Genomic DNA, 27,500 nt, shown 5'->3' on the forward strand with positions numbered 1-27,500 from the left:
ATATCAAGAAGACTTTATAACTGCCCTGATAGGCTCTTTACTGACAACTCTATTAGGACAATTATATCAAGGACAATTACTGACAACTCTAAGAAGGAATTATAACTGCCCTGATAGGCTCTTTACTGACAACTCTAATAGGACAATTATATCAAAGAAGACTTTATAACTGCCTGATAGGCTCTTTATTGACAACTCTATTAGGACAATTATATCAGAAGACTGTATAACTGCCCTGATAGGCTCTTTACCTACAACTCTAACAGGACAATTATATCAAGAAGACTTTATAATAACCACTATTAGGCTCTTTACCTACAACTCTAACAGGACAATTTGGGTCGACATGGAAGAAGAACTTAATGCCCCATTTGGAGCATCATATTATCTGAGTCAACACTTAAATGCGGGACTGCAGGAATCCCATAATGTCCCAAACTAAGAAATATGGAGTCAGATAAATAAGAGACAGACATCTTCACCTTTCCTGACAAGCTCTGCTTCGATATGGAACAACCATGAATACTAATTAGGAGGAAGGTGGTTGTCTGGAGAGAGTGGGATAGGTTTTGTTTTAGCCTCCAACACTAATACATTTCACTTCTGCTTTTAGTGTCAACTTGAATTAGTGGCTGTGGAAGACTGGTCCCTTGATGATGTCTGCAAGTGTCTGAGTACCAATGATCTCCATGATTCCATCCCATCATTCCAAGGTTCACAATCTTTCTGAAGAATGCCAACTCTATTCAATTGTCCACTTTGCAACGAGCAAACATTATCTGTGTCCAGACTACTCACACATATTGGCCTCTATCACCAGCATGAACCATGTTCTAACTACCTGTGGAGTTAATTGGTGTGGAAAAACAAATAGATGTTTCAACTTCTATCGGTCACACATCTAACAAAACCACACAGAGCTTTTAGCGGCAACTTAGATGAGTGCCCCCATGATGAATTTGAGACTGGGACTGATCCCATTGAAGGTGACATGAGACTGGGACTGATCCCATTGAAAGATGACATGAGACTGGGACTGATCCCATTGAAGATGACATGAGACTGGGACTGAAGTACTGCTGAGAAACAAAGAAGGTTATAAAACAAGGTGATTTCAATACAGCTACATTTCCCCAGGCTACATGAATATAAAGAGACATGAGACAAAACAATCATAATGAATCAGATTACATGGAGAGGAGGGACATGATCCTAGATCATAATGAATCAGATTACATGGAGAGACCTGATCCTAGATCACCACTCCAACTCTGGGACACTACCTGTATGAAACAGAACACAGAGTTGTAAAGTCTAGTTACAGCAGGTGTTTACTGCCATCTAGTGGAAGATACCAATATAACACTTTATTATCAGGGTGGGGAGGCTGAGCTGAAACAGAAAGTAAAGTTGTTCTTTTGTTTCAGGATCCATTTGAGACGACAGAGGCAGAAAACACTATATGGAGATTATTGAAAAATAAAGTAAGTATTTCTGACAATAATCTATTCTAATGGACAAATAAGATAATTAATACCTGGAATGAGATATTACCTAGTTAGTAGAACTGCTACTTGAGCTGAGTTGCTGACAGACAGCAGTTTTCAAAGTGTAAACTAATCAGTAGTCCGACATGTTATCAGTAAAACGTCTGGTAAAGATGGTGGAGGAGCTTTTCAATGATATGGTTTATGTTTATCTCAGGGTTTCTCCATCTTTTGTTCTTACCAGCACTTACACACCTGATTCAACTAATCATCACATATTTGAAGACAGTTTAATATTTGAGGCAAACAAATGAACATTCTCAAATTAAAACCTTTTGGTTTGTAGGTCTGCTTACAATTATTAAAGTCCTACAGTAACTCACATTTTGGAGAAATAAACACAGCTAAACTTGGTTTTGAGTAAATTATATGTTTATCAAAAATAATGTAAGAGAGATGTCTTGAAGAAACTCGTCTGGGATTAGAACTCTGTGTCACTGCGACAGTGGGAAGTTTTGTTTTGCCCATGGCCCGGTGCTACAGGTGGGTGGACATATATTTTATGGACCAATGGAATGATGTAAAATGCTTAAACTCTGCTTCCCCGGGGAGCGGGCAATGCAAAACTAATTCACCCAGTGACCGTTACTTTATTTACTGATATATGAAAGTAACTTTGTAGCCGACGCAGTTCCAGAATGTCTGTTGAAACTGTGTCTCATATGGAACTTGTTAGAACAGTGGTGGAAACAGAACTCAGTTCCAGAATGTCTGTTGAAACTGTGTCTCATATGGAACGTTAGAACAGTGGTGGAAACAGAACTCAGTTCCAGAATTTCTGTTGAAACTGTGTCTCATATGGAACGTTAGAACAGTGGTGGAAACAGAACTCAGTTCAGAATGTCTGTTGAAACTGTGTCTCATATGGAACGTTAGAACAGTGGTGGAAACAGAACTCAGTTCCAGAATGTCTGTTGAAACTGTGTCTCATATGGAACGTTAGAACAGTGGTGGAAACAGAACTCAGTCCCAGATTGTCTGTTGAAACTGTCTCTCATATGGACGTTAGAACAGTGATGGAAGCAGAACTCAGTCCCAGATTGTCTGTTGAAACTGTCTCTCATATGGAACGTTAGAACAGTGGTGGAAACAGAACTCAGTTCCAGAATGTCTGTTGAAACTGTGTCTCATATGGAACGTTAGAACAGTGGTGGAAACAGAACTCAGTTCAGAATGTCTGTTGAAACTGTGTCTCATATGGAACGTTAGAACAGTGGTGGAAACAGAACTCAGTTCCAGAATGTCTGTTGAAACTGTGTCTCATATGGAACGTTAGAACAGTGGTGGAAAAAGTACTTTCATACTTTTACTCATAAAAGTAAAGATACCTTTTTTATTTGTTTTATCCATTGTTTTACCAGGTAAGTTGACTGAGAACGTTCTCATTTGCAGCAACGACCTGGGGAATAGTTACAGGGGAGAGGAGGGGATGAATGAGCCAATTGTTACCTGGGGATTATCAGGTAACCGTGATGGTTTGAGGGCCAGATTGGGAATTTAGCCAGGACACCGGGGTTAACACCCCTACTCTTAGGATAAGTGCCATGGGATCTTTAATGACCTCAGAGAGTCAGGACACCCGTTTAACGTCCCATCCGAAAGACAGCACCCTACACAGGGCAGTGTCATAATCACTCCAATCACGCCCTCCAATACCACTTCCAGCAGCATCTGGTCTCCCATCCAGGAACTGACCAAGACCAACCCTGTAGCTTCAGAAGCAAGCCAGCAGTGGTATGCAGGGTGGTATGCAGGGTGGTATGCTGCTGGCGAAAATAGAAAATAATAGAAAATGACTCAAGTAAAAGTGAAAGTCACCCAGTAAAATACTACTTTAGTAAAAGTCTAAAAGTATTTGGTTTGAAATATAATTAAATATCAAAAGTAAAATTAAAGTTGTAATAATTGAAAATTCCTATTAATCAATCCAGACTGCACAATGTTCTTGTTATTTTAATTTACGGATAGCCAGGGTCACACTCCAACACTCAGACATCATTTAAAAACAAAGCATTTGTGTTTAGTGAGTCTGCCAGATAAGAGGCAGTAGGGAGGACCAGGGATGTTCTCTGTTTAGTGAGTCTGCCAGATAAGAGGCAGTAGGGAGGACCAGGGATGTTCTCTGTTTAGTGAGTCTGCCAGATAAGAGGCAGTAGGGATGACCAGGGATGTTCTCTGTTTAGTGAGTCTGCCAGATAAGAGGCAGTAGGGAGGACCAGGGATGTTCTCTGTTTAGTGAGTCTGCCAGATCAGAGGCAGTAGGGATGACCAGGGATGTTCTCTGTTTAGTGAGTCTGCCAGATAAGAGGCAGTAGGGAGGACCAGGGATGTTCTCTGTTTAGTGAGTCTGCCAGATAAGAGGTAGTAGGGATGACCAGGGATGTTCTCTGTTTAGTGAGTCTGCCAGATAAGAGGCAGTAGGGATGATCAGGGATGTTCTCTGGTTAGTGAGTCTGCCAGATAAGAGGCAGTAGGGATGATCAGGGATGTTCTCTGTTTAGTGAGTCTGCCAGATAAGAGGCAGTAGGGATGATCAGGGATGTTCTCTGTTTAGTGAGTCTGCCAGATAAGAGGCAGTAGGGATGATCAGGGTTGTTCTCTGTTTAGTGAGTCTGCCAGATCAGAGGCAGTAGGGATGATCAGGGTTGTTCTCTGTTTAGTGAGTCTGCCAGATCAGAGGCAGTAGGGATGATCAGGGTTGTTCTCTGTTTAGTGAGTCTGCCAGATCAGAGGCAGTAGGGATGATCAGGGTTGTTCTCTGTTTAGTGAGTCCTCCAGATCAGAGGCAGTAGGGATGACCAGGGTTGTTCTCTGTTTAGTGAGTCTGCCAGATAAGAGGCAGTAGGGATGATCAGGGATGTTGTCTGTTTAGTGAGTCTGTCAGATCAGAGGCAGTAGGGATGATCAGGGTTGTTCTCTGTTTAGTGAGTCTGCCAGATCAGAGGCAGTAGGGATGATCAGGGTTGTTCTCTGTTTAGTGAGTCCTCCAGATCAGAGGCAGTAGGGATGATCAGGGTTGTTCTCTTGATAATTCTGCAAATTGAACAATTTTCTGTCCTGCTAAACATTCAAAATGTGACGACAACTTTTGGGTGTCGGGGAAAATGTCTGGAGTAAAAAGTACATCATTTTCTTTATGACTGTAGTGAAGTAAAAGTAAAAGTTGTTAAAAATATAAATATGTAAAGGATAGATTCCCCTAAAACAACTTAAATTACAAGAAGTATTTTTACTCACTGACTTTACACCACTGCATTAGAAGACAGATTAATGTGTTGATTTTTTATTTCATTTTAACTTTATTTAACTAGCCAAGTCAGTTTACAACAAATTCTTATTTTCAGTGACGGCCTCTAGGATCAGTGGGTTAACTGCCTTGTTCAGGAGTAGAAGAGCAGATTTTTACCTTGTCAGCTCGGGGATTGGATCTTGTATATACTGTATTCTATACTATTCTACTGTACCTTAGTCTATGTATTACTCATCTCATATGTATATACTGTATTCTATACTATTCTACTGTACCTTAGTCTATGTATTACTCATCTCATATGTATATACTGTATTCTATACTATTCTACTGTACCTTAGTCTATGTATTACTCATCTCATATGTATATACTGTATTCTATACTATTCTACTGTATCTTAGTCTATGCATTACTCATCTCATATGTATATACTGTATTCTATACTATTCTACTGTATCTTAGTCTATGCATTACTCATCTCATATGTAGATACTGTATTCTATACTATTCTACTGTATTCTATACTATTCTACTGTACCTTAGTCTATGCATTACTCATCTCATATGTATATACTGTATTCTATACTATTCTACTGTATCTTAGTCTATGCATTACTCATCTCATATGTATATACTGTATTCTATACTATTCTACTGTATCTTAGTCTATGCATTACTCATCTCATATGTATATACTGTATTCTATACTATTCTACTGTATCTTAGTCTATGCATTACTCATCTCATATGTATATACTGTATTCTATACTATTCTACTGTATCTTAGTCTATGTATTACTCATCTCATATGTATATACTGTATTCTATACTATTCTACTGTATCTTAGTCTATGCATTACTCATCTCATATGTATATACTGTATTCTATACTATTCTACTGTACCTTAGTCTATGCATTACTCATCTCATATATATGTGCTGTATTCTATACTATTCTACTGTATCTTAGTCTATGCATTACTCATCTCATATGTATATACTGTATTCTATACTATTCTACTGTATCTTAGTCTATGTATTACTCATCTCATATGTATATACAGTATTCTATACTATTATACTGTATCTTAGTCTATGCTGCTCAGACATTGTGACCAATAACATTTGACTTGATTTAGATTACACTATATTATATTATTTAGATTAGGCTATATATACAACATGACCAAAAGTATGTGGACACCTGCTAGTCGAACATATCATTCCAAAATCATAGGCGTTCCTATGGAGTTGGTCCCCCCTTTGCTGCAAGAACAGCCTCCACTCTTCTGGGAAGGCTTTCCAGTAGATGTTGGAACATTGCTGCGGGGACTTGCTTCCGTTCAGCCACAAGAGCATTAGGGAGGTTGGGCACTGATGTTGGGTGATTAGGCCTGGCTCGAAGTCAGCGTTCCAATTCATCCCAAGGTGTTCGATGGGGTTGAGGTCAGGGCTCTGTGCAGGCCAGTCAAGTTCTTCCACACCGATCTCGACAAGCCATTTCTGTATGGACCTGGCTTTGTGCACGGGGACATTGTCATGCTGAAACTGGAAAGGGCCTTTCCCAAACTGTTGCCACCAAGTTGGAAGCACAGAATCGTCTAGAATGTAATTTTATACTGTAGCGTTAAGATTTATCTTCACTAGCACTAAGGAAAAACAGCCCCAGACCATTATTCCTCCTCCACCAAACTTTACAGTTGGCACTATGCATTCGGGCAGGTAGTGTTTTCGAGGCATCCGCCAAACCCAGATTCTTCTGTCGGACTGACAGATGGTGAAGTGTGATTCATAACTCCAAAGAACACATTTCCACTGCTCCACAGTCCAATGGCGGCGATCTTTACACCAATCAAGCCGATGCTTGGCATTGCACATGGTTATCTTGTATGCGGCTGCTCGGCCATGGAAACCCATTTCATGAAGCACCCTACGAACAGTTATTTTGCTGACGTTGCAGTTTGGAACTTGGTAGTGAGTGTTGCAACCGACAAACCATTTTTATGCGTTTCCACACTTGGCGGGCCCTTTCTGTGAGCTTGTGTGGCCTACCACTTCACGGTTGAGCCGTTGTTGCTCCTAGATGTTTCCACTTCACAATAACAGCACTTACAGTTGACCGGAGCAGCTATAGCAGGAATTTGAAGAACTGACTTTGTTGGAAAGGTGGCATCCTATGACGGTGCCACGTTGAAAGTCACTGAGCTCTTCAGTACTGGTCATTCTACTGTCAATGTTTGTCTATGGAGATTGCATGGCTGTCTGTCCGACTTTATACACCTGTCAGCAACTGGTGTGGCTGAATTAGAATCCACTAATTTGAAGGGGTGTCCAAATACTTCTGTATATTTAGTGTAGATGCTCTGTCCTGCTACTGGTAGGACTATAACGTTATGTGAACTGATCTGAACAGGTTTAGGCTGGTCATCGATGACATGTAGGCTATATCTGAGGTATAGACTTTCATCTGCATATCACTAACAAACTGCTAGTATACATTATTTGAGTAATACAAATAAGTGTGAGACATGGCCTTGTGTTGCTGCACTGTCTATAACTACCTTAACAAACAGTGACTTATTATTATTATTATTATTATTATTATTATTATTGTTGCTGTACTGTCTATAACTACCTTAACAAACAGTGACTTATTATTATTATTATTATTATTGTTGCTGTACTGTCTATAACTACCTTAACAAACAGTGACTTATTATTATTATTATTGTTGCTGTACTGTCTATAACTACCTTAACAAACAGTGACTTATTATTATTATTATTATTATTGTTGCTGTACTGTCTATAACTACCTTAACAAACAGTGACTTATTATTATTATTATTATTATTATTATTATTGTTGCTGTACTGTCTATAACTACCTTAACAAACAGTAACTTATTATTATTATTACAGACAGTTACCATGGAGATGAAAAGTCACAACTACGTTTTCATGTGATGCATTAAATCATCTGATTGTTTCTGTGTCTGTTAGTAAATGTTTAATAAGATAAAATTAATAAATGATAACAATTAACATTAAATAATTACTGTGTTAACCACAAACAACATTTTGGATCTCTGTTTAGGGGTCAGTGCTCTAAAATGAGTGTCTCTGGGGAGAGAAAGGAGGGGGGCCCTGCCTCTAAAATGAGTCTCTCTGGGGAGAGAGAGGAGGGGGACAATGCCTCTAAAATGAGTCTCTCTGGGGAGAGAGAGGAGGGGGGCCCTGCCTCTAAAATGAGTCTCTCTGGGGAACATGACACCAAAACTAAGAGGTGAGATGACAATTTTTTATATCATTATTATGAGTTTATTTCCTAAATGTTCACATTAGTTTTTTAATCAGAAATGGTTGTTATGGGTACCTTCAATATTACTGTTCTCAGATTTTTAACTAATAGATTTTAGATGGGTATTTATATATATATACTCACGTAGCTATCTTAATTATGATGAAAGCACTTACTGTAAATCACTCTGGATAAGAGCATCTGCTAAATCAGGGGTTCTCAATCCGGGGTCTGTGGAGGTACTGCAGGGGTTCTCAATCCGGGGTCTGTGGAGGTACTGCAGGGGTTCTCAATCCGGGGTCTGTGGAGGTTCTGCAGGTGTTCTCAATCCAGGGTCTGTGGAGGTACTGCAGGGGTTCTCAAACCGGGGTCTGTGGAGATACTGCAGGGGTTCTCAATCCGGGGTCTGTGTGGGTTCTGCAGGGGTCCGCGGCACCCTGACTGTACTCGTTGCAATGTACAATGTAAGACATTTGATAGAATTTTCACATGACACGACCACTTTGCCTCTTCTGAATTATTGCCTAATATAATAGAATGCATCTTTTAGACAATATAACCGTTATATCTACACTTCTGTTTAACAACTCTAAATATCTTTGACATAGTAGGCAAAGTCCCTGCCAATAATGTTGCCTACAACGTTGCATTCAATGTTCATTTTCATCTAACACATATTACGCCCTAGATTCCTTAAATTGCCAAATTTATATCAATGCACAATTTAGGATTATTTTTTAACAACATGATGTTGCGCTCCAAAGGGAGAACTTGAAATAACATGATGGAGATAATTAAATAATCAGAAGAACAACGTGTTTATTATTATACACTCTTAGAACAGAAGGTTCCTTCTAGAACCAAAAAGGCTTCTATCACTTCCTTAATATATGTGTCATGTATTGTCATGTTATGTCTTGTTCCTGTTCTTTCTCTTCACTTTGTTTCCCCCTGCTGGTCGTATTAGGTTACCTTCTCTCCCTTTCCTTCCCCCAGCTGTTCCTCATCTCCTCTAACTACCTCGTTTACTCTCTCCCACCTGTTCAAAATTTTTCCCTCTGATTAGGTCTTATTTCTCTCTCTGTTTCTGCTTCTGTCTTTGTCAGATTTTCTCGTTTGCTTCACATAAATTGTCCCGTCCTGACGTAATCTGCCTCTTCATCAGATGCTACGTGTGATCAGGTACCTCTGTCCTCTACAACCCGCGCCTACCCGGAGAGACCAGCAGTCTGTTGCCGCTAACCCTGCTATTCTCCTCTGCTGCTAGAAGGGGACTCTCCTGTAAAGATCATAGGACTTTAATTTATTTTTAAGCCCTCTCTGAATGGGTTGTCTATTTTGTCAACCGATACATCTGAAGAGGATTTATGTCTTCCCTGTGTTTAGACATTAAAAGACTCTGTTTCTGTTAAACCGCTTTTGGGTCCTCACTCACCTGCATAACAATATGGAACAACTAAACAAAACATAAATGGTATGACTTATTACAATTATTGTACATAAATCATTGCCAAAAGCACAAGACATACTGTTGCATGTAGGTCTATATTATTAAAAGCCAAAGACATATATTATTAATGGATTGATCATATCAAATATCAAAACATTATTTTTATCTGCTCCAAAACAATTACATGTGGAGCAGGAACCACTGACTCACTGCATTATTCTATAGTATTATCAAGACACCTGCTGTTAACTCTTAACTACTTAGGCCAGCTGCTGTTAACTCTTAACTACTTAGGACACCTGTTGTTAACTCTTAACTACTTAGGACAGCTGCTGTTAACTCTTAACTACTTAGGACAGCTCACGAGGTGTCCTAAACATTTGCCGACTAGGTGGGACTAGAGACTTCATGCATAGTTACCCACCCACTTATACCCATAAGTGTAAAATGTCTTTATTCTCAGTGTAACAGTATAACTTTAGACCGTCCCCTCGCCCATACCCGGGCACTAACCAGGGACCCTCTGCACACATCAACAACAGTCACCCATCGCTCCACAAAAGCCGCGGCCCTTGCAGAGCAAGGGGAACCACTACTTCAAGGTCTCAGAGCAAGTGACGTCACCGATTTAAACGCCATTTAGCGCGCACCGCTAACTAAGCTGTTAGATTACTTGTTGGTTATCACTGCATTGTCGGAACTAGAAGCACAAGCATTTCGCTACACTCGCATTAACATCTGCTAACCATGTGTATGTGACAAATAAAATTTGATTTGATTTGATTTTGCTAGCCGTTTCACATCCGTTACATCAGCACTTATACGACCAATTTTCTACTCAGAGACACTTTGGCGATATGGTCCCAGATCTCAACATATTGTTATAAAAAAACTTAAAATGTTTGTTTTACATAAAAATAAATAATTCATATTACTAATGTAACCCACTGTAAAGACTGGGTTTAGTTGATTGTGCTGCACTGCGCGCGTCCCCGTACAGAACCGTCCGCGTCCCCGTACAGAACCGTCCGCGTCCCCGTACAGAACTGTCCGCCCCGTTCGGTGTGGCGCCAAGGATATTGCCCGGTTACGCGCAGAATGGACTGAGGTGATCTTGGGGAATAACGACAGAGTTTGTTACAGTGTTGAGACACCGAAGTTTATTGTTCAATTTGCTTTTTTTCTTTACGGTCAGGGACAGTATGAGTGTAGCCAGATCCTTTTCACTCTCTGTCCTTTTTTCATTTTGTGGTTAACCGGATTCATCATCATCGAGATGAGGGACAGAAACGACCTGCTAGCCAGTCGTTACAGCTCTGTAATCTAGCTAGCTACTCTACCAGCAGCATCCTAGTTATCCTAGCTAGTCGGTACAGCTCGGTAATCTAGCTAGTTACTCTACCAGCAGCATCCTAGTTATCCTGCAGCTATTGACTCAGTACTGGTACTCCAGCTCGGTACATCTAGCTAGTTACTCTACCAGCAGCATCCTAGTTATCCTAGCTAGTCGGTACAGCTCGGTAAGCTAGCTAGTTACTCTACCAGCAGCATCCTAGTTATCCTAGCTAGTCGGTACAGCTCGGTAAGCTAGCTAGCTACTCTACCAGCAGCATCCTAGTTATCCTAGCTAGTCGGAACAGCTCATGATTAGCTAGCTAGCTACTCTACCAGCAGCATCCTAGTTATCCTTAGTGGACAAGCCGGTGAGCTAGCTAGCTACTCTACCAAGCAGCATCCTAGTTATCCTAGCTAGATCCATCCCAGTGATTAGATCTGTTAAATCCCAACCCCAGCATCCTAGATACCATAGCAACCCTACATCATCACCGGCTTGACGGATGCTGGCTACCTCTGTCGGTTCTCCTCTCTTCACTAGATGGACGGTAACTTTAGTGTTTAAACCTCTGTGTCCAAGGACCAAACTTTTGAATATTATTTTCAGGGCGCCTCAATAGCAGGTATTGAACCCCGGGTAAATAATCACTAGTCAGAACCTCAACCTCAGTATACATTCATTATAAAAATCATCTTAATATCTGATATTGTGAGTAAACAACCTCGAGAGTGCGTCTTCCAGCCCTCCAATAAATTACATCATTCAACCCTCCCGGTTAGTAAATTTACCTCAACATGCCCCCGGAGAAGGCAGAGTAACGACACCAGCCTTTTAGCGGGGCTGACAGACTGACTACAACGCTCGCGTCGATAAATTAATTTCGTTTTTAAAAATGACACACTGCTCGCGCTCGTTAACAACGTCTAGAAGTCAGTTCTATTTGTGAAACTCTTCTTATGTTTCCCCATCTGAGCTCAGAGTAGATGAGAGATGTAATGTTTGTCTCTGTTGTGTTGAAGACCAATCAAGCAGGAGAGACCAGCCTCCCCTGTTCCCAGCTGTGTGTCCATGAAGAGTGACTGGTCTATGAATCTACCTATAAACTTTAGAGAGGGAGACTTTTCTACTGAACAAAGGTAAGAAGAACTCATGGGTCCTGGTCAGTGAGTTAAACAACACTGTCTCTAGTCATTTCTCCTCCCATTTTCCCATTTATTGTTGTTGTTTTCATAATCAATAGGCCATTTTGTCCATTTTCATAGTCCTAAAACAATATTAAACAAACACAACATTGACTCAGTACTGGTTCTCCTTATAGCCTCATTATTACCTCAACTACCTGGTACCCTGCACATTGACTCAGTACTGGTTCTCCTTATAGTCTCATTATTACCTCAACTACCTGGTACCCTGCACATTGACTCAGTACTGGTTCTCCTTATAGTCTCATTATTACCTCAACTACCTGGTACCCTGCACATTGACTCAGTACTGGTACTCCTTATAGTCTCATTATTACCTCAACTACCTGGTACCCTGCACATTGACTCAGTACTGGTACTCCTTATAGTCTCATTATTACCTCAACTACCTGGTACCCTGCACATTGACTCAGTACTGGTACTCCTTATAGTCCATTATTTACAACTACCTGGTACCCTGCACATTGACTGAAATCAGTACTGGTACATATCTGTCATTGAACAACCCCATGATTTAGTGAACAACCCCATGATTAGATAGTTATAGTGAACAACCCCTCATTATGAACAACCCCATGATTAGATGAACAACCCCATGATTAGATAGTGAACAACCCCATGATTAGATAGTGAACAACCCCATGATTAGATAGTGAACAACCCCATGATTAGATAGTGAACAACCCCATGATTAGATAGTGAACAACCCCATGATTAGATAGTGAACAACCCCATGATTAATAGATGATTAGATAGAGAACAACCCCATGATTAGATAGTGAACAACCCCATGATTAGATAGTGAACAACCCCATGATTAGATAGTGAACAACCTCCATGATTAGATAGTGAACAACCCCATGATTAGATAGTGAACAACCCCATGATTAGATAGTGAACAACCCCATGATTAGATAGTGAACAACCCCATGATTAGATAGTGAACAACCCCATGATTAGATAGTGAACAACCCCATGAACAACCCCATGATTAGATAGTGAACAACCCCATGATTAGATAGTGAACAACCCCATGATTAGATAGTGAACAACCCCATGATTAGATAGTGAACAACCCCATGATTAGATAGTGAACAACCCCATGATTAGATAGTGAACAACCCCATGATTAGATAGTGAACAACCCCATGATTGATTAACAATAGATTAGATAGTGAACAACCCCATGATTTAGTGAACAACCCCATGATTAGATAGTGAACAACCCCATGATTAGATAGTGAACAACCCCATGATTAGATAGTGAACAACCCCATGATTAGATAGTGAACAACCCCATGATTAGATAGTGAACAACCCCATGATTAGATAGTGAACAACCCCATGATTAGATAGTGAACAACCCCATGATTAGATAGTGAACAACCCCATGATTAGATAGTGAACAACCCCATGATTAGATAGTGAACAACCCCATGATTAGATAGTGAACAACCCCATGATTAGATAGTGAACAACCCCATGATTAGATAGTGAACAACCCCAGATGATTAGATAGTGAACAACCCCATGATTAGATTGATTAGATAGTGAACAACCCCATGATTAGATAGTGAACAACCCCATGATTAGATAGTGAACAACCCCATGATTAGATAGTGAACAACCCCATGATTAGATAGTGAACAACCCCATGATTAGATAGTGAACAACCCCATGATTAGATAGTGAACAACCCCATGATTAGATAGTGAACAACCCCATGATTAGATAGTGAACAACCCCATGATTTAGTGAACAACCCCATGATTAGATGAACAACCCCATGATTAGATAACAACCCCATGATTAGATAGTGAACAACCCCATGATTAGATAGTGAACAACCCCATGATTAGATAGTGAACAACCCCATGATTAGATAGTGAACCCCATGATTAGATAGTGAACAACCCCATGATTAGATAGTGAACAACCCCATGATTAGATACCCCATGATTAGATAGTGAACAACCCCATGATTAGACAACCCATGATTAGATAGTGAACAACCCCATGATTAGATAGTGAACAACCCCATGATTAGATGAACAACCCCATGATTAGATAGTGAACAACCCCATGATTAGATAGTGAACAACCCCATGATTAGATAGTGAACAACCCCATGATTAGATAGTGAACAACCCCATGATTAGATTAGATTAGATAGTGAACAACCCCATGATTAGATAGTGAACAACCCCATGATTAGATAGTGAACAACCCCATGATTAGATAGTGAACAACCCCATGATTAGATAGTGAACAACCCCATGATTAGATAGTGAACAACCCCATGATTAGATAGTGAACAACCCCATGATTAGATAGTGAACAACCCCATGATTAGATAGTGAACAACCCCATGATTAGATAGTGAACAACCCCATGATTAGATAGTGAACAACCCCATGATTAGATAGTGAACAACCCCATGATTAGATAGTGAACAACCCCATGATTAGATAGTGAACAACCCCATGATTAGATAGTGAACAACCCCATGATTAGATAGTGAACAACCCCATGATTAGATAGTGAACAACCCCATGATTAGATAGTGAACAATCCCATGATTAGATAGTGAACAACCCCATGATTAGATAGTGAACAACCCCATGATTAGATAGTGAACAACCCCATGATTAGATAGTGAACAACATGATTAGACCCCATGATTAGATAGTGAACAACCCCATGATTAGATATGATTGAACAACCCCATGATTAGATAGTGAACAACCCCATGATTAGATAGTGAACAACCCATGATTAGATAGTGAACAACCCCATGATTAGATAGTGAACAACCCCATGATTAGATAGTGAACAACCCCATGATTAGATAGTGAACAACCCCATGATTAGATAGTGAACAACCCCATGATTGATGATTATTATGATTAGATAGTGAACAACCCCATGATTAGATAGTGAACAACCCCATGATTAGATAGTGAACAACCCCATGATTAGATAGTGAACAACCCCATGATTAGATAGTGAACAACCCCATGATTAGATAGTGTGATTAGATAGTGAACAACCCCATGATTAGATAGTGAACAACCCCATGATTAGATAGTGAACAACCCCATGATTAGATAGTGAACAACCCCCCCATGATTAGATAGTGAACAACCCCCCATGATTAGATAGTGAACAACCCCATGAACAACCCCATGATTAGATAGTGAACAATCCCATGATTAGATAGTGAACAACCCCATGATTAGATGAACAACCCCATGATTAGATAGTGAACAACCCCATGATTAGATAGTGAACAACCCCATGATTAGATAGTGAACAACCCCATGATTAGATAGTGAACAACCCCATGATTAGATAGTGAACAACCCCATGATTAGATAGTGAACAACCCCATGCCATTATTAGATAGTGAACAATCCCCCCATGATTAGATAGTGAACAACCCCATGATTAGATAGTGCCATGATTAGATAGAGAAAAAACACACCAATCTCTTTCAGAAATGCTTTGAACAATAAAAGCTAATTTACTAACATTTCTGAAAAGTGATATATAGTGTTTTGGAATGAAACTCTTATGTTTCCCCATCTGAGCTCAGAGTAGATGAGAGATGTAATGTTTGTCTCTGTTGTGTTGAAGACCAATCAAGCAGGAGAGACCAGCCTCCCCTGTTCCCAGCTGTGTGTCCATGAAGAGTGACTGGTCTATGGATCCTCCTATAACTTTAGAGAGGGAGACTTTTCTACTGAACAAAGGTAAGAAGAACTCATGGTTCCTGGTCAGTGAGTTAAACAACACCGTCTCTAGTCATTTCTCCTCCCATTTTCCCATTTATTGTTGTTGTTTTCATAATCCATATGCTAATCATTTTGTCCATTTTCATAGTCCTAAAACAATTAAACAAACACAACATTCCCTCCTGCATTGACTGTACTGTGTGTGTGTGTGTGTGTGTGTGTGTGTGTGTGTGTGTGTGTGTGTGTGTGTGTGTGTGTGTGTGTGTGTGTGTACTCCCTGGATGAGGAGATGTAATCTAATGTTTTGTCCACAGAAACCAACAGGAGAGATCAGAGTCAGAGATTCTCAGTGGTCAGTCTTCCCAGAGTCATCAAACAGACCTGGCCTCCATATTCAGTGTATGTGGTCCTGTTATGTACATTTGTTTTTGTTTACCTCAAGTAAAGTTGATCTGTCAATCATTCATTAATGTGTTAATGAGAAAGCATTTCTTCTCTTGCTTAACTTATTTACTTTATTTATTTCAGATGCTTGAAGATAAAATTATGACATTTGTGAAGAACGAGCTGAAGATGTTCAAGAGGATTCTTAGTCCAGAACTCCCAGAAGGCTTTGAGAGTCAGAAGCAGGATAAGGAAGTGGTGGATGCTGAAGATGAGCAGCAGGAGAGCAGTGCCAGAGAGGGGGCTCTGAAGATCACACTGCACATCCTGAGGAAAATGAACCAGAAGGAGCTTGCTGACACACTGGAGAAATGTAAGATCTGTCTGCCTCATGTTGAATGCTGTTTTATAACATTTAAAAGCTGTAGCTAAAGTACAGCTAAAGTAGCTGTGTAACTCAATGATATTGTAGCAGCCTTAACACAACACCTAGTGACCTCATCAAGTAGCAGCAGGGATGTGTTGTGGTGATTCATTTAGAGAGAGAACATTAATAATACCATCAATAATACCAATAATAATATAATCAGTCACACCAGTCTGTAATGCATTATGAAAACATTTACACATTTATACAGTCAGTTTAGAGAATACATTATTATAATGTAAAACTTTATAACAGTCCTACAATACTGTAGGTATTAAAACAGACATAATATTAATATCCTCTGTGTTATTTCTAGATTCAGATGAGCTTGCTGTGATTTGCCAACGTGAACTCAAATCTAATCTAAAGAAGAAGTTTCAATGTGTATTTGAGGGGATCGCTAAACAAGGAAACCCAACACTTCTCAATAAGATCTACACAGAGCTCTACATCACAGAGGGTGGAACAGGAGAGGTCAATAATGAACATGAGCTGAGACAGATTGAGACAACAACCAGGAAACAAGCAAGACCAGAGACTGCAATCAAATGTAATGACATCTTCAAACCCTTAACTGGACAAGACAAACCTATCAGAACTGTGCTGACAAAGGGGAGTCGCTGGCATTGGAAAAACAGTCTCTGTGCAGAAGTTCATTCTGGACTGGGCTGAAGGAAAAGCAAATCAGGATGTCCAATTTGTATTTTCAATCCCTTTTCGGGAGCTGAATTTGATGAAAGAGGACAAACACACTTTCATTGAACTTCTCAATCACTTCTCAATGGAAACCAAACAATCAAGAATCTCCATCTACAACAAGTACAAAGTTCTGTTCATATTTGACGGTCTGGATGAGTGCCGACTGCCCCTAGACTTCCAGAAGAACAAGATCTGTTGGGACGTCACAGAGTCAACCTCAGTGGATGTTCTGCTGACAAATCTCATCAAGGGAAATCTGCTTCCCTCTGCTCTCCTCTGGATAACTACCCGACCTGCAGCAGCCAATAAGATCCCTTCAGGGTGTGTTGACCAGGTGACAGAGGTACGAGGGTTCAATGACCCACAGAAGGAGGAGTACTTCAGGAAGAGATTCAGTGATGAGGACCTGGCCAGCAGAATCATCTCACACATAAAGACATCAAGGAGCCTCCACATCATGTGCCACATTCCAGTCTTCTGTTGGATTTCTGCAACAGTCCTTGAACACATGCTGAAACATAAGAGAGAAGAGATGCCCAAGACTCTGACTGAGATGTACACACACCTTGTGGTGTTTCATACCAAACAGAAGAATGCAAAGTATCTTGTGAAAGAAGAGACAGGTCCACACTGGAATAAAGAGAGCATTCTGTCACTGGGAAAACTGGCTTTTCAACAGCTTGTGAATGGCAATCTGATTTTCTATGAAGAAGACCTGGAGGAGGCTGGCATTGATGTCAATGAAGCCTCAGTGTACTCAGGATTGTGCACACAGCTCTTTAAAGAGGAATGTGTGCTGTACCAGGACAAGGTGTACTGCTTTGTTCATCTGAGCATTCAGGAGTTTCTGGCTGCTGTATATGTGTTCCTCTCATTCATCAACAACAATGAGAATCTAATGGACAAACTGCAAACAAAGTCCAGTGTCTTTTCTTCACTGTTCAGAGAAAAGTTACTGAAGTTACTTTCTACAAGAGTGCTGTGGATAAAGCCTTACGAAGTGAGGCAGGAAACCTGGACCTTTTCCTCCGCTTCCTTCTGGGCCTCTCACTGGAGTCCAATCAGAAGCACTTACGAGGTCTACTGACAAAGACCAGAAGCAGCTCACAGAGCCATGAAGACACAGTCGAGTACATCAAGGAGAAGATCAGGGAGGATCCCTCTCCAGAGAGGAGCATCAATCTGTTCCACTGTCTGAATGAACTGAATGACCATTCTCTAGTTGAGGAGATCCAAAGATACCTGAGATCAGGAAGTCTCTCAAAACCCAACCTGTCACCTGCACAGTGGTCAGCTCTGGTCTTTGTGTTGCTGACTTCAGAAAAGGAGCTGGATGTGTTTGACCTGAAGAAATACTCCAGATCAGAGGAAGGTCTTCTGAGGCTGCTGCCAGTGGTCAAAGCCTCCAGAGCTGCTCTGTGAGTAAATAAAATGACATATACGAACTAATCATCAGGAAGAAATATTCATTATAAAATATGTATTATAATATGTATATAATATTATATTGAAAAACATATTGAATAAATTCATTTATTTTCACATTAGTATAACAATATGACCATACAATTCTAGGAGACGGATGATGAATCTATATGTTGTTTGGGAGAATAAACCAAATGCATCTGCCATTGTCCTTCTACACTACTGGTGTTAAATTAACAGGTGTTTGTGAAGTCATGATGATCTCTTTGTCAGGCTGTCAGGCTGTGGAGTCACAGAGGAAGGCTGTGCTTCTCTGGTCTCAGCTCTGAAGTCAAACCCCTCACACCTGAGAGACCTGGATCTGAGTAACAATGACCTGAAAGATTCAGGAGTGGAGCTGCTCTCTGCTGGACTGGGGAATCCCCACTGTAAACTGGAGACTCTGAGGTCAGTATTATCAGATATGAAAGCACTTTTATGTATGTAGTTCTCCCATTTGAATTATGAATAATCAGGAATGAATCGAGAATAATGAATGAATGAGAAAGTTACAGAGGCACAAATATCAGACCCCCTCTGTTATTGGTAATGGTGAGAGGTTAGCATGTTTTGTTGTAGCCTCTGTTATTGGTAATGGTGAGAGGTTAGCATGTGTTGTTGTAGTCTCTGTTATTGGTAATGGTGAGAGGTTAGTATGTTTTGTTGTAGCCTCTATTATTGGTAATGGTGAGAGGTTAGCATGTGTTGTTGTAGTCTCTGTTATTGGTAATGGTGAGAGGTTAGTATGTTTTGTTGTAGCCTCTATTATTGGTAATGGTGAGAGGTTAGCATGTTGTGTTGTAGCCTCTGTTATTGGTAATGGTGAGAGGTTAGCATGTTTTGTTGTAGCCTCTGTTATTGGTAATGGTGAGAGGTTAGTATGTTTTGTTGTAGCCTCTGTTATTGGTAATGGTGAGAGGTTAGCATGTTTTGTTGTAGCCTCTGTTATTGGTAATGGTGAGAGGTTAGCATGTTTTGTTGTAGCCTCTGTTATTGGTAATGGTGAGAGGTTAGCATGTTTTGTTGTATCCTCTGTTATTGGTAATGGTGAGAGGTTAGCATGTTTTGTTGTAGTCTCTGTTATTGGTAATGGTGAGAGGTTAGCATGTTTTGTTGTAGCCTCTGTAACTTTCTCACTCATTATTATTCATGATTCTTTCATGATTTTTCTTAATCATGACATCATCAGGATTAATGTATTATTGTTTAGAAACATGTTCTACTCTCTTAGACAGAAAAGTTACTCCACTCATCATCCACCATTTTATTATTGCTCAAAACACAACCCAAAAAAACTTTACGACAAAAAACTACATTTTTGACTATTTTAATACACTATGAGTGAATTGTTCAGAATACTTAAGACTTCTTCTAATGGGGAGACTGGAAACATAAAGTGTTTTCATTTTTAATAGTGAAACAGATATGTCTTAAAATATCCTCAAATAAAAGGTTACATTATAAACTGTCACCTCATATGAAACATTTGACCTCAAATCCAAAAATGTTGGAGAATAGAGACACATTTAAAATGTTAGCTTCACTGTCTAAATAGATATGGTGTGGACTGTATACTCAATACAATCTAAATCTGATACCTCACTGTCTAAATAGATATGGTGTGGACTGTATACTCAATACAATCTAAATCTGATACCTCACTGTCTAAATAGATATGGTGTGGACTGTATACTCAATACAATCTAAATCTGATACCTCACTGTCTGTCTTCTGACTGATACTGATTTTTAAACTGGTCTGGTCAGTCTACTCACATATTTGTTAATATGCATCTTTCTATCTACAAGCAATACTTGGAAAATGTGTCATTTCTAGGCCTCTCTGGTCTGAGGCTAAACCCAACACGTTATTTGTGCACAGGTTACAGTGTAAGCAGAGAAAGCTAAGCGAAATATTTTAATACATCCTGTCTGTCATTTTATTTCTTCTGTGTTTCAGACTCACTGTCTGTAAACTCACAGACACATCCTGTGAAGTGTTGGCCTCAGTTCTCAGTTCAAACCCCTCACATCTGAGAGAGCTGGATCTGAGTAACAATGACCTGAAGGATTCAGGAGTGAAGCTGCTCTCTGCTGGACTGGGGAATCCCCACTGTAAACTGGAGACTCTGAGGTCAGTATTCCTGTAGTTGGTCAACAAGTGATAACTGTTCACCAGATCCACATGTGTTTACCAGACACACATAGTCCACACCATATGTGTTTGGACAGTGAGGTTTACAGTTTTAAATGTGGTGCTTTGCTAAATCTGATTCCTCACTGTCTGTCTTCTGACTGATACTGCTTTTTAAACTGGTCTGGTCAGTCTACTATAATATTTGTACTATACATGTTTCTATCTGCAGGCAATACTTTGATCATTTGTCATTTCTAATAATGAAACATTCATTCATGAATAGATATGGAAGGTTTCAGGACACTGATTTATCTGAATATGTTGAAAAAATATACTGCCACTATTTTCACCACCAAAGAATATCAGTGTGATTTTAATATGATTTGACTCTTTGCAGGCTGTCAGGCTGTCTAGTCACAGAGGAAGGCTGTGCTTCTCTGGTCTCAGCTCTGAGGTCAAACCCCTCACACCTGAGAGAGCTGGACCTGAGCTACAATCACCCAGGAGACTCAGGAGTCAGACTGCTCTCTGCTGGACTGGAGGATCCACACTGCAGACTGGAGAAACTCAAGTATGTAGAGGGTTTATGTCAATGTTCATATCAGACATGTTGGACTTATCAGGCTGGTTAAGACAAACATTCTGACCACCACTTGGACAAAGTTGAACATTCTTACTACAAAGTTATATATATGCTGACTGTGTGTGTGTATCTCCAGTGTGTTTGTGTGTGTGTATCTCCAGTGTGTGTGTGTGTATCTCCAGTGTGTGTGTGTGTATCTCCAGTGTGTGTGTGTGTATCTCCAGTGTGTGTGTGTGTGTCTCCAGTGTGTGTGTGTGTGTGTGTCTCCAGTGTGTGTGTGTGTGTGTGTCTCCAGTGTGTGTGTGTGTGTGTCTCCAGTGTGTGTGTGTGTGTGTGTCTCCAGTGTGTGTGTGTGTGTGTGTCTCCAGTGTGTGTGTGTGTGTGTGTGTGTGTGTGTCACCAGTGTGTGTGTGTGTGTGTGTGTCACCAGTGTGTGTGTGTGTCACCAGTGTGTGTGTGTCTCCAGTGTGTGTGTGTGTGTGTCTCCAGTGTGTGTGTGTGTGTGTCTCCAGTGTGGGTGTGTGTGTGTCTCCAGTGTGGGTGTGTGTGTGTCACCAGTGTGTGTGTGTGTCTGTGTGTCTCCAGTGTGTGTGTGTGTGTGTCACCAGTGTGTGTGTGTGTGTGTGTGTGTCACCAGAGTGTGTGTGTGTCTCCAGTGTGTGGTGTGTGTGTTTCTCCAGTGTGTGGTGTGTGTGTGTCTCCAGTGTGTGGTGTGTGTGTGTGTGTCTCCAGTGTGTGGTGTGTGTGTGTGTGTCTCCAGTGTGTGGTGTGTGTGTGTCTCCAGTGTGTGGTGTGTGTGTGTGTGTCTCCAGTGTGTGGTGTGTGTCTGTGTGTCACCAGTGTGTGTGTGTCTCCAGAGTGTGTGTGTGTGTGTGTCACCAGTGTGTGTGTGTGTGTCTCCCGTGTGTGTGTATGTGTCTCCCGTGTGTGTGTCTCCAGTGTGTGTGTGTGTGTGTGTGTGTCACCAGTGTGTGGTGTGTGTGTGTCACCAGTGTGTGTGTGTGTGTGTCTCCAGAGTGTGTGTGTGCGTGTCTCCAGTGTGTGTGTGTGTGTGTGTCACCAGTGTGTGTGTGTGTGTCACCAGTGTGTGTGTGTGTGTCTCCAGTGTGTGTGTGTGTGTGTGTCTCCAGAGTGTGTGTGTGTGTTTCCAGAGTGTGTGTGTGTGTGTCTCCAGAGTGTGTGTGTGCGTGTCTCCAGTGTGTGTGTGTGTGTGTGTCACCAGTGTGTGTGTGTGTGTCTCCAGTGTGTGTGTGTGTGTGTGTCTCCAGTGTGTGTGTGTGTGTTTGTCTCCGGTGTGTGTGTGTGTGTCTCCAGTGTGTGTGTGTGTGTGTGTGTGTGTGTCTCCAGTGTGTGTGTGTGTGTGTGTGTGTTTCCAGTGTGTGTGTGTGTGTGTGTCTCCAGTGTGTGTGTGTGTGTGTGTGTGTGTGTGTGTTTGTCTCCAGTGTGTGTGTGTGTGTGTGTGTGTGTGTGTTTGTCTCCAGGGTGTGTGTGTGTCGCCAGTGTGTGTGTGTGTGTGTGTGTGTGTGTGTGTGTCGCCAGTGTGTGTGTGTGTGTGTGTGTGTGTGTGTGTGTGTGTGTTTGTCTCCGGTGTGTGTTTGTGTGTGTCTCCAGTGTGTGTGTGTGTGTGTGTGTGTGTGTGTGTGTCTCCGGTGTGTGTGTGTGTCTCCGGTGTGTGTTTGTTTGTCTCCGGTGTGTGTGTGTGTGTCTCCAGTGTGTGTTTGTGTGTGTGTGTGTGTCTCAGGTGTGTGTGTGTGTGTGTCTCCAGTGTGTGTGTGTGTCTCCAGTGTGTGTGTGTGTGTGTGTGTGTTTATGTGTCTCCTGTGTGTGTCACCAGTGTGTGTGTGTGTCCCGTGTGTGTGTGTCTCCTGTGTGTGTGTGTGTGTGTCACCTGTGTGTGTGTGTATGTGTGTGTTTATGTGTCTCCTGTGTGTGTCACCAGTGTGTGTGTGTGTCACCCGTGTGTGTGTGTCTCCTGTGTGTGTGTGTGTGTGTGTCACCTGTGTGTGTGTCCATTGTGTGTGTGTCACCGGAGTGTGTGCGTGTGTGTCACCGGAGTGTGTCTGTGTGTGTCTCCAGTGTGTCTGTGTTTGTCTCCAGTGTGTGTGTGTGTGTCACCAGAGTGTGTGTGTGTGTGTCTCCTGTGTGTGTGTGTGTGTGTCTCCTGTGTGTGTGTGTGTGTGTCTCCTGTGTGTGTGTGTGTGTCTCCTGTGTGTGTGTCTGTCACCGGAGTGTGTCTGTGTGTGTCTCCAGTGTGTGTGTGTGTGTCACCAGAGTGTGTGTGTGTGTGTGTGTCTCCTGTGTGTGTGTGTCTCCTGTGTGTGTGTGTGTGTGTGTCTCCTGTGTGTGTGTGTGTGTGTGTCCGGTGTGTGTGTGTGTGTCTCCGGTGTGTGTGTGTGTGTCTCCAGTGTGTGTGTGTGTCTCCAGTGTGTGTGTGTGTGTGTGTCCATTGTGTGTGTGTCTCCTGTGTGTGTGTGTGTCACCAGTGTGTGTGTGTGTCACCCGTGTGTGTGTGTTTGTGTGTCACCCGTGTGTGTGTGTGTGTGTCACCAGTGTGTGTGTGTGTGTGTGTCCATTGTGTGTGTGTCACCAGTGTGTGTGTGTGTGTATGTGTGTGTTTGTGTGTCTCCTGTGTGTGTGTGTGTGTGTGTTTGTGTCTCCTGTGTGTGTGTGTGTCACCAGTGTGTGTGTGTGTGTGTGTCCATTGTGTGTGTGTCACCAGTGTGTGTGTGTGTGTATGTGTGTGTCACCAGTGTGTGTGTGTGTGTGTGTGTGTCACCCGTGTGTGTGTGTGTGTGTCTGCCTGTGTGTGTGTGTGTGTGTGTGTCACCTGTGTGTGTGTGTGTGTCTCCTGTGTTTCTCCTGTGTGTGTGTCACCAGTGTGTGTGTGTGTGTCCATTGTGTGTGTGTCACCGGAGTGTGTGCGTGTGTGTCTCCAGTGTGTGTGTGTGTGTGTTTGTGTGTGTCTCCAGTGTGTGTGTGTGTGTGTGTCACCAGTGTGTGTGTGTGTCTCCAGTGTGTGTGTGTGTGTGTCTCCTGTGTCTGTGTGTGAGTGTGTTTGTGTGTCTCCTGTGAGTGTGTGTGTGTGTGTCTCCTGTGTCTGTGTGTGAGTGTGTTTGTGTGTCTCCTGTGTGTGTGTGTGTCACCCGTGTGTGTGTGTGTGTCACCAGTGTGTGTGTGTGTGTCCATTGTGTGTGTGTGTGTGTGTATGTGTGTGTTTGTGTGTCTCCTGTGTGTGTGTGTGTCACCAGTGTGTGTGTGTGTGTGTGTGTGTGTGTGTGTGTGTCACCAGTGTGTGTGTGTGTGTCCATTGTGTGTGTGTCACCAGTGTGTGCGTGTGTGTATGTGTGTGTTCGTGTGTCTCCTGTGTGTGTGTGTGTCACCAGTGTGTGTGTGTGTGTGTCTCCTGTGTGTGTGTGTGTGTCTCCCGTGTGTGTGTCTCCAGTGTGTGTGTGTGTGTGTGTCACCAGTGTGTGGTGTGTGTGTGTCACCAGTGTGTGTGTGTGTGTGTCTCCAGAGTGTGTGTGTGCGTGTCTCCAGTGTGTGTGTGTGTGTGTGTCACCAGTGTGTGTGTGTGTGTCTCCAGTGTGTGTGTGTGTGTGTGTCTCCAGTGTGTGTGTGTGTGCGTGTCTCCAGTGTGTGTGTGTGTGTCTCCAGTGTGTGTGTGTGTGTGTGTCTCCAGAGTGTTTGTGTGTGTGTGTGTCTCCAGTGTGTGTGTTTGTCTCCGGTGTGTGTGTGTGTGTCTCCAGTGTGTGTGTGTGTGTGTGTGTGTCTCCAGTGTGTGTGTGTGTGTGTGTTTCCAGTGTGTGTGTGTGTGTGTGTCTCCAGTGTGTGTGTGTGTGTGTGTTTGTCTCCAGTGTGTGTGTGTGTGTGTGTGTGTGTTTGTCTCCAGTGTGTGTGTGTGTCGCCAGTGTGTGTGTGTGTGTGTGTCGCCAGTGTGTGTGTGTGTGTGTGTTTGTCTCCGGTGTGTGTTTGTGTGTGTCTCCAGTGTGTGTGTGTGTGTGTTTGTCTCCTGTGTGTGTGTGTGTGTCTCCGGTGTGTGTGTGTGTCTCCGGTGTGTGTTTGTTTGTCTCCGGTGTGTGTGTGTGTGTCTCCAGTGTGTGTGTGTGTGTGTGTGTCTCAGGTGTGTGTGTGTGTGTGTCTCCAGTGTGTGTGTGTGTCTCCAGTGTGTGTGTGTGTGTGTGTTTATGTGTCTCCTGTGTGTGTCACCAGTGTGTGTGTGTGTCACCCGTGTGTGTGTGTCTCCTGTGTGTGTGTGTGTGTGTCACCTGTGTGTGTGTGTATGTGTGTGTTTATGTGTCTCCTGTGTGTGTCACCAGTGTGTGTGTGTGTCACCCGTGTGTGTGTGTCTCCTGTGTGTGTGTGTGTGTGTGTCACCTGTGTGTGTGTCCATTGTGTGTGTGTCACCGGAGTGTGTGCGTGTGTGTCACCGGAGTGTGTCTGTGTGTGTCTCCAGTGTGTCTGTGTTTGTCTCCAGTGTGTGTGTGTGTGTCACCAGAGTGTGTGTGTGTGTGTCTCCTGTGTGTGTGTGTGTGTGTCTCCTGTGTGTGTGTGTGTGTGTCTCCTGTGTGTGTGTGTGTGTCTCCTGTGTGTGTGTCTGTCACCGGAGTGTGTCTGTGTGTGTCTCCAGTGTGTGTGTGTGTGTCACCAGAGTGTGTGTGTGTGTGTGTGTCTCTGTGTGTGTGTGTCTCCTGTGTGTGTGTGTGTGTGTCTCCTGTGTGTGTGTGTGTGTGTGTGTGTCCGGTGTGTGTGTGTGTGTCTCCGGTGTGTGTGTGTGTGTCTCCAGTGTGTGTGTGTGTCTCCAGTGTGTGTGTGTGTGTGTGTCCATTGTGTGTGTGTCTCCTGTGTGTGTGTGTGTCACCAGTGTGTGTGTGTGTCACCCGTGTGTGTGTGTTTGTGTGTCACCCGTGTGTGTGTGTGTGTGTCACCAGTGTGTGTGTGTGTGTGTGTCCATTGTGTGTGTGTCACCAGTGTGTGTGTGTGTGTGTGTGTGTGTATGTGTGTGTTTGTGTGTCTCCTGTGTGTGTGTGTGTTTGTGTCTCCTGTGTGTGTGTGTGTCACCAGTGTGTGTGTGTGTGTGTGTCCATTGTGTGTGTGTCACCAGTGTGTGTGTGTGTGTATGTGTGTGTCACCAGTGTGTGTGTGTCACCAGTGTGTGTGTGTGTGTATGTCTCCTGTGTGTGTGTGTGTGTCACCCGTGTGTGTGTGTGTGTGTCTCCTGTGTGTGTGTGTGTCACCTGTGTGTGTGTGTCTCCTGTGTTTCTCCTGTGTGTGTGTCACCAGTGTGTGTGTGTGTGTCCATTGTGTGTGTGTCACCGGAGTGTGTGCGTGTGTGTCTCCTGTGTCTGTGTGTGAGTGTGTTTGTGTGTGTCACCCGTGTGTGTGTGTGTGTGTGTGTCACCAGTGTGTGTGTGTGTGTCTCCAGTGTGTGTGTGTGTGTGTCTCCTGTGTCTGTGTGTGAGTGTGTTTGTGTGTCTCCTGTGTGTGTGTGTGTGTGTGTCTCCTGTGTCTGTGTGTGAGTGTGTTTGTGTGTCTCCTGTGTGTGTGTGTGTGTGTGTCACCCGTGTGTGTGTGTGTGTCACCAGTGTGTGTGTGTGTGTCCATTGTGTGTGTGTCACCAGTGTGTGTGTGTATGTGTGTGTTTGTGTGTCTCCTGTGTGTGTGTGTGTCACCAGTGTGTGTGTGTGTGTCACCCGTGTGTGTGTGTGTGTGTGTGTGTGTCACCAGTGTGTGTGTGTGTGTCCATTGTGTGTGTGTCACCAGTGTGTGTGTGTGTATGTGTGTGTTCGTGTGTCTCCTGTGTGTGTGTGTGTCACCAGTGTGTGTGTGTGTGTGTCTCCTGTGTGTGTGTGTGTCTCCAGTGTGTGTGTGTGTCTCCAGTGTGTGTGTGTGTGTGTCTCCAGTGTGTGTGTGTGTGTGTGTGTCTCCAGTGTGTGTGTGTGTGTGTGTCTCCTGTGTGTGTGTGTGTGTCACCAGTGTGTGTGTGTGTGT

General features: G+C 42.5%; 2 protein-coding genes and 1 long non-coding RNA gene across 5 annotated transcripts; all 3 read left to right on the forward strand.

The window, feature by feature from the left end:
• Positions 1-1,433: 1,433 nt before the first annotated feature.
• On the forward strand, positions 1,434-9,392 carry LOC135571133 (uncharacterized). 3 transcript variants are annotated; one of them, XR_010463653.1, is made up of 4 exons: positions 1,434-1,484; positions 7,894-8,082; positions 8,407-8,561; positions 9,263-9,392. It is a non-coding gene; the product is annotated as an uncharacterized LOC135571133 (long non-coding RNA). The 3 variants fall into 3 exon arrangements; XR_010463652.1 differs by lacking the exon at positions 9,263-9,392 and having other exon boundaries at positions 8,407-9,156; XR_010463654.1 differs by lacking the exon at positions 9,263-9,392 and having other exon boundaries at positions 8,416-9,156.
• A 6,727-nt stretch (positions 9,393-16,119) lies between these two features.
• LOC135571132 (NACHT, LRR and PYD domains-containing protein 3-like) lies at positions 16,120-18,308 on the forward strand. Its single transcript, XM_065016929.1, has 3 exons — positions 16,120-16,218; positions 16,348-16,576; positions 16,947-18,308. The coding sequence occupies exons 2-3, from the start codon at positions 16,348-16,350 to the stop codon at positions 17,300-17,302; spliced, it is 585 nt and encodes a 194-aa protein (XP_064873001.1). The 5' UTR covers positions 16,120-16,218; the 3' UTR covers positions 17,303-18,308.
• On the forward strand, positions 17,862-21,716 carry LOC135571123 (NACHT, LRR and PYD domains-containing protein 12-like). The gene is made up of 5 exons (XM_065016925.1): positions 17,862-17,952; positions 18,222-18,747; positions 19,028-19,201; positions 20,753-20,926; positions 21,327-21,716. Exons 1-5 carry the CDS (start codon positions 17,862-17,864, stop codon positions 21,559-21,561), a joined length of 1,200 nt encoding a protein of 399 aa, XP_064872997.1. The 3' UTR covers positions 21,562-21,716.
• The last annotated feature ends 5,784 nt before the right edge of the window (positions 21,717-27,500 follow it).

This window comes from Oncorhynchus nerka, unplaced genomic scaffold (genome assembly GCF_034236695.1).
Source record: "Oncorhynchus nerka isolate Pitt River unplaced genomic scaffold, Oner_Uvic_2.0 unplaced_scaffold_755, whole genome shotgun sequence".
Classification (NCBI taxonomy): Eukaryota; Metazoa; Chordata; class Actinopteri; order Salmoniformes; family Salmonidae; genus Oncorhynchus; species Oncorhynchus nerka.

Bases quoted from the DNA above. Each gene is read 5' to 3' on its own strand.
- LOC135571123 (XM_065016925.1), top strand. From the start codon at position 17,862: ATGCCCAAGACTCTGACTGAGATGTACACACACCTTGTGGTGTTTCAT. The intron at 17,953-18,221 runs GTCCACACTGGA...AACAACAATGAG, and splicing joins TCTTGTGAAAGAAGAGACAG to AATCTAATGGACAAACTGCA. The intron at 20,927-21,326 runs GTCAGTATTCCT...GACTCTTTGCAG, and splicing joins TGTAAACTGGAGACTCTGAG to GCTGTCAGGCTGTCTAGTCA.
- LOC135571132 (XM_065016929.1), top strand. From the start codon at position 16,348: ATGCTTGAAGATAAAATTATGACATTTGTGAAGAACGAGCTGAAGATG. The intron at 16,577-16,946 runs GTAAGATCTGTC...TGTTATTTCTAG, and splicing joins TGCTGACACACTGGAGAAAT to ATTCAGATGAGCTTGCTGTG.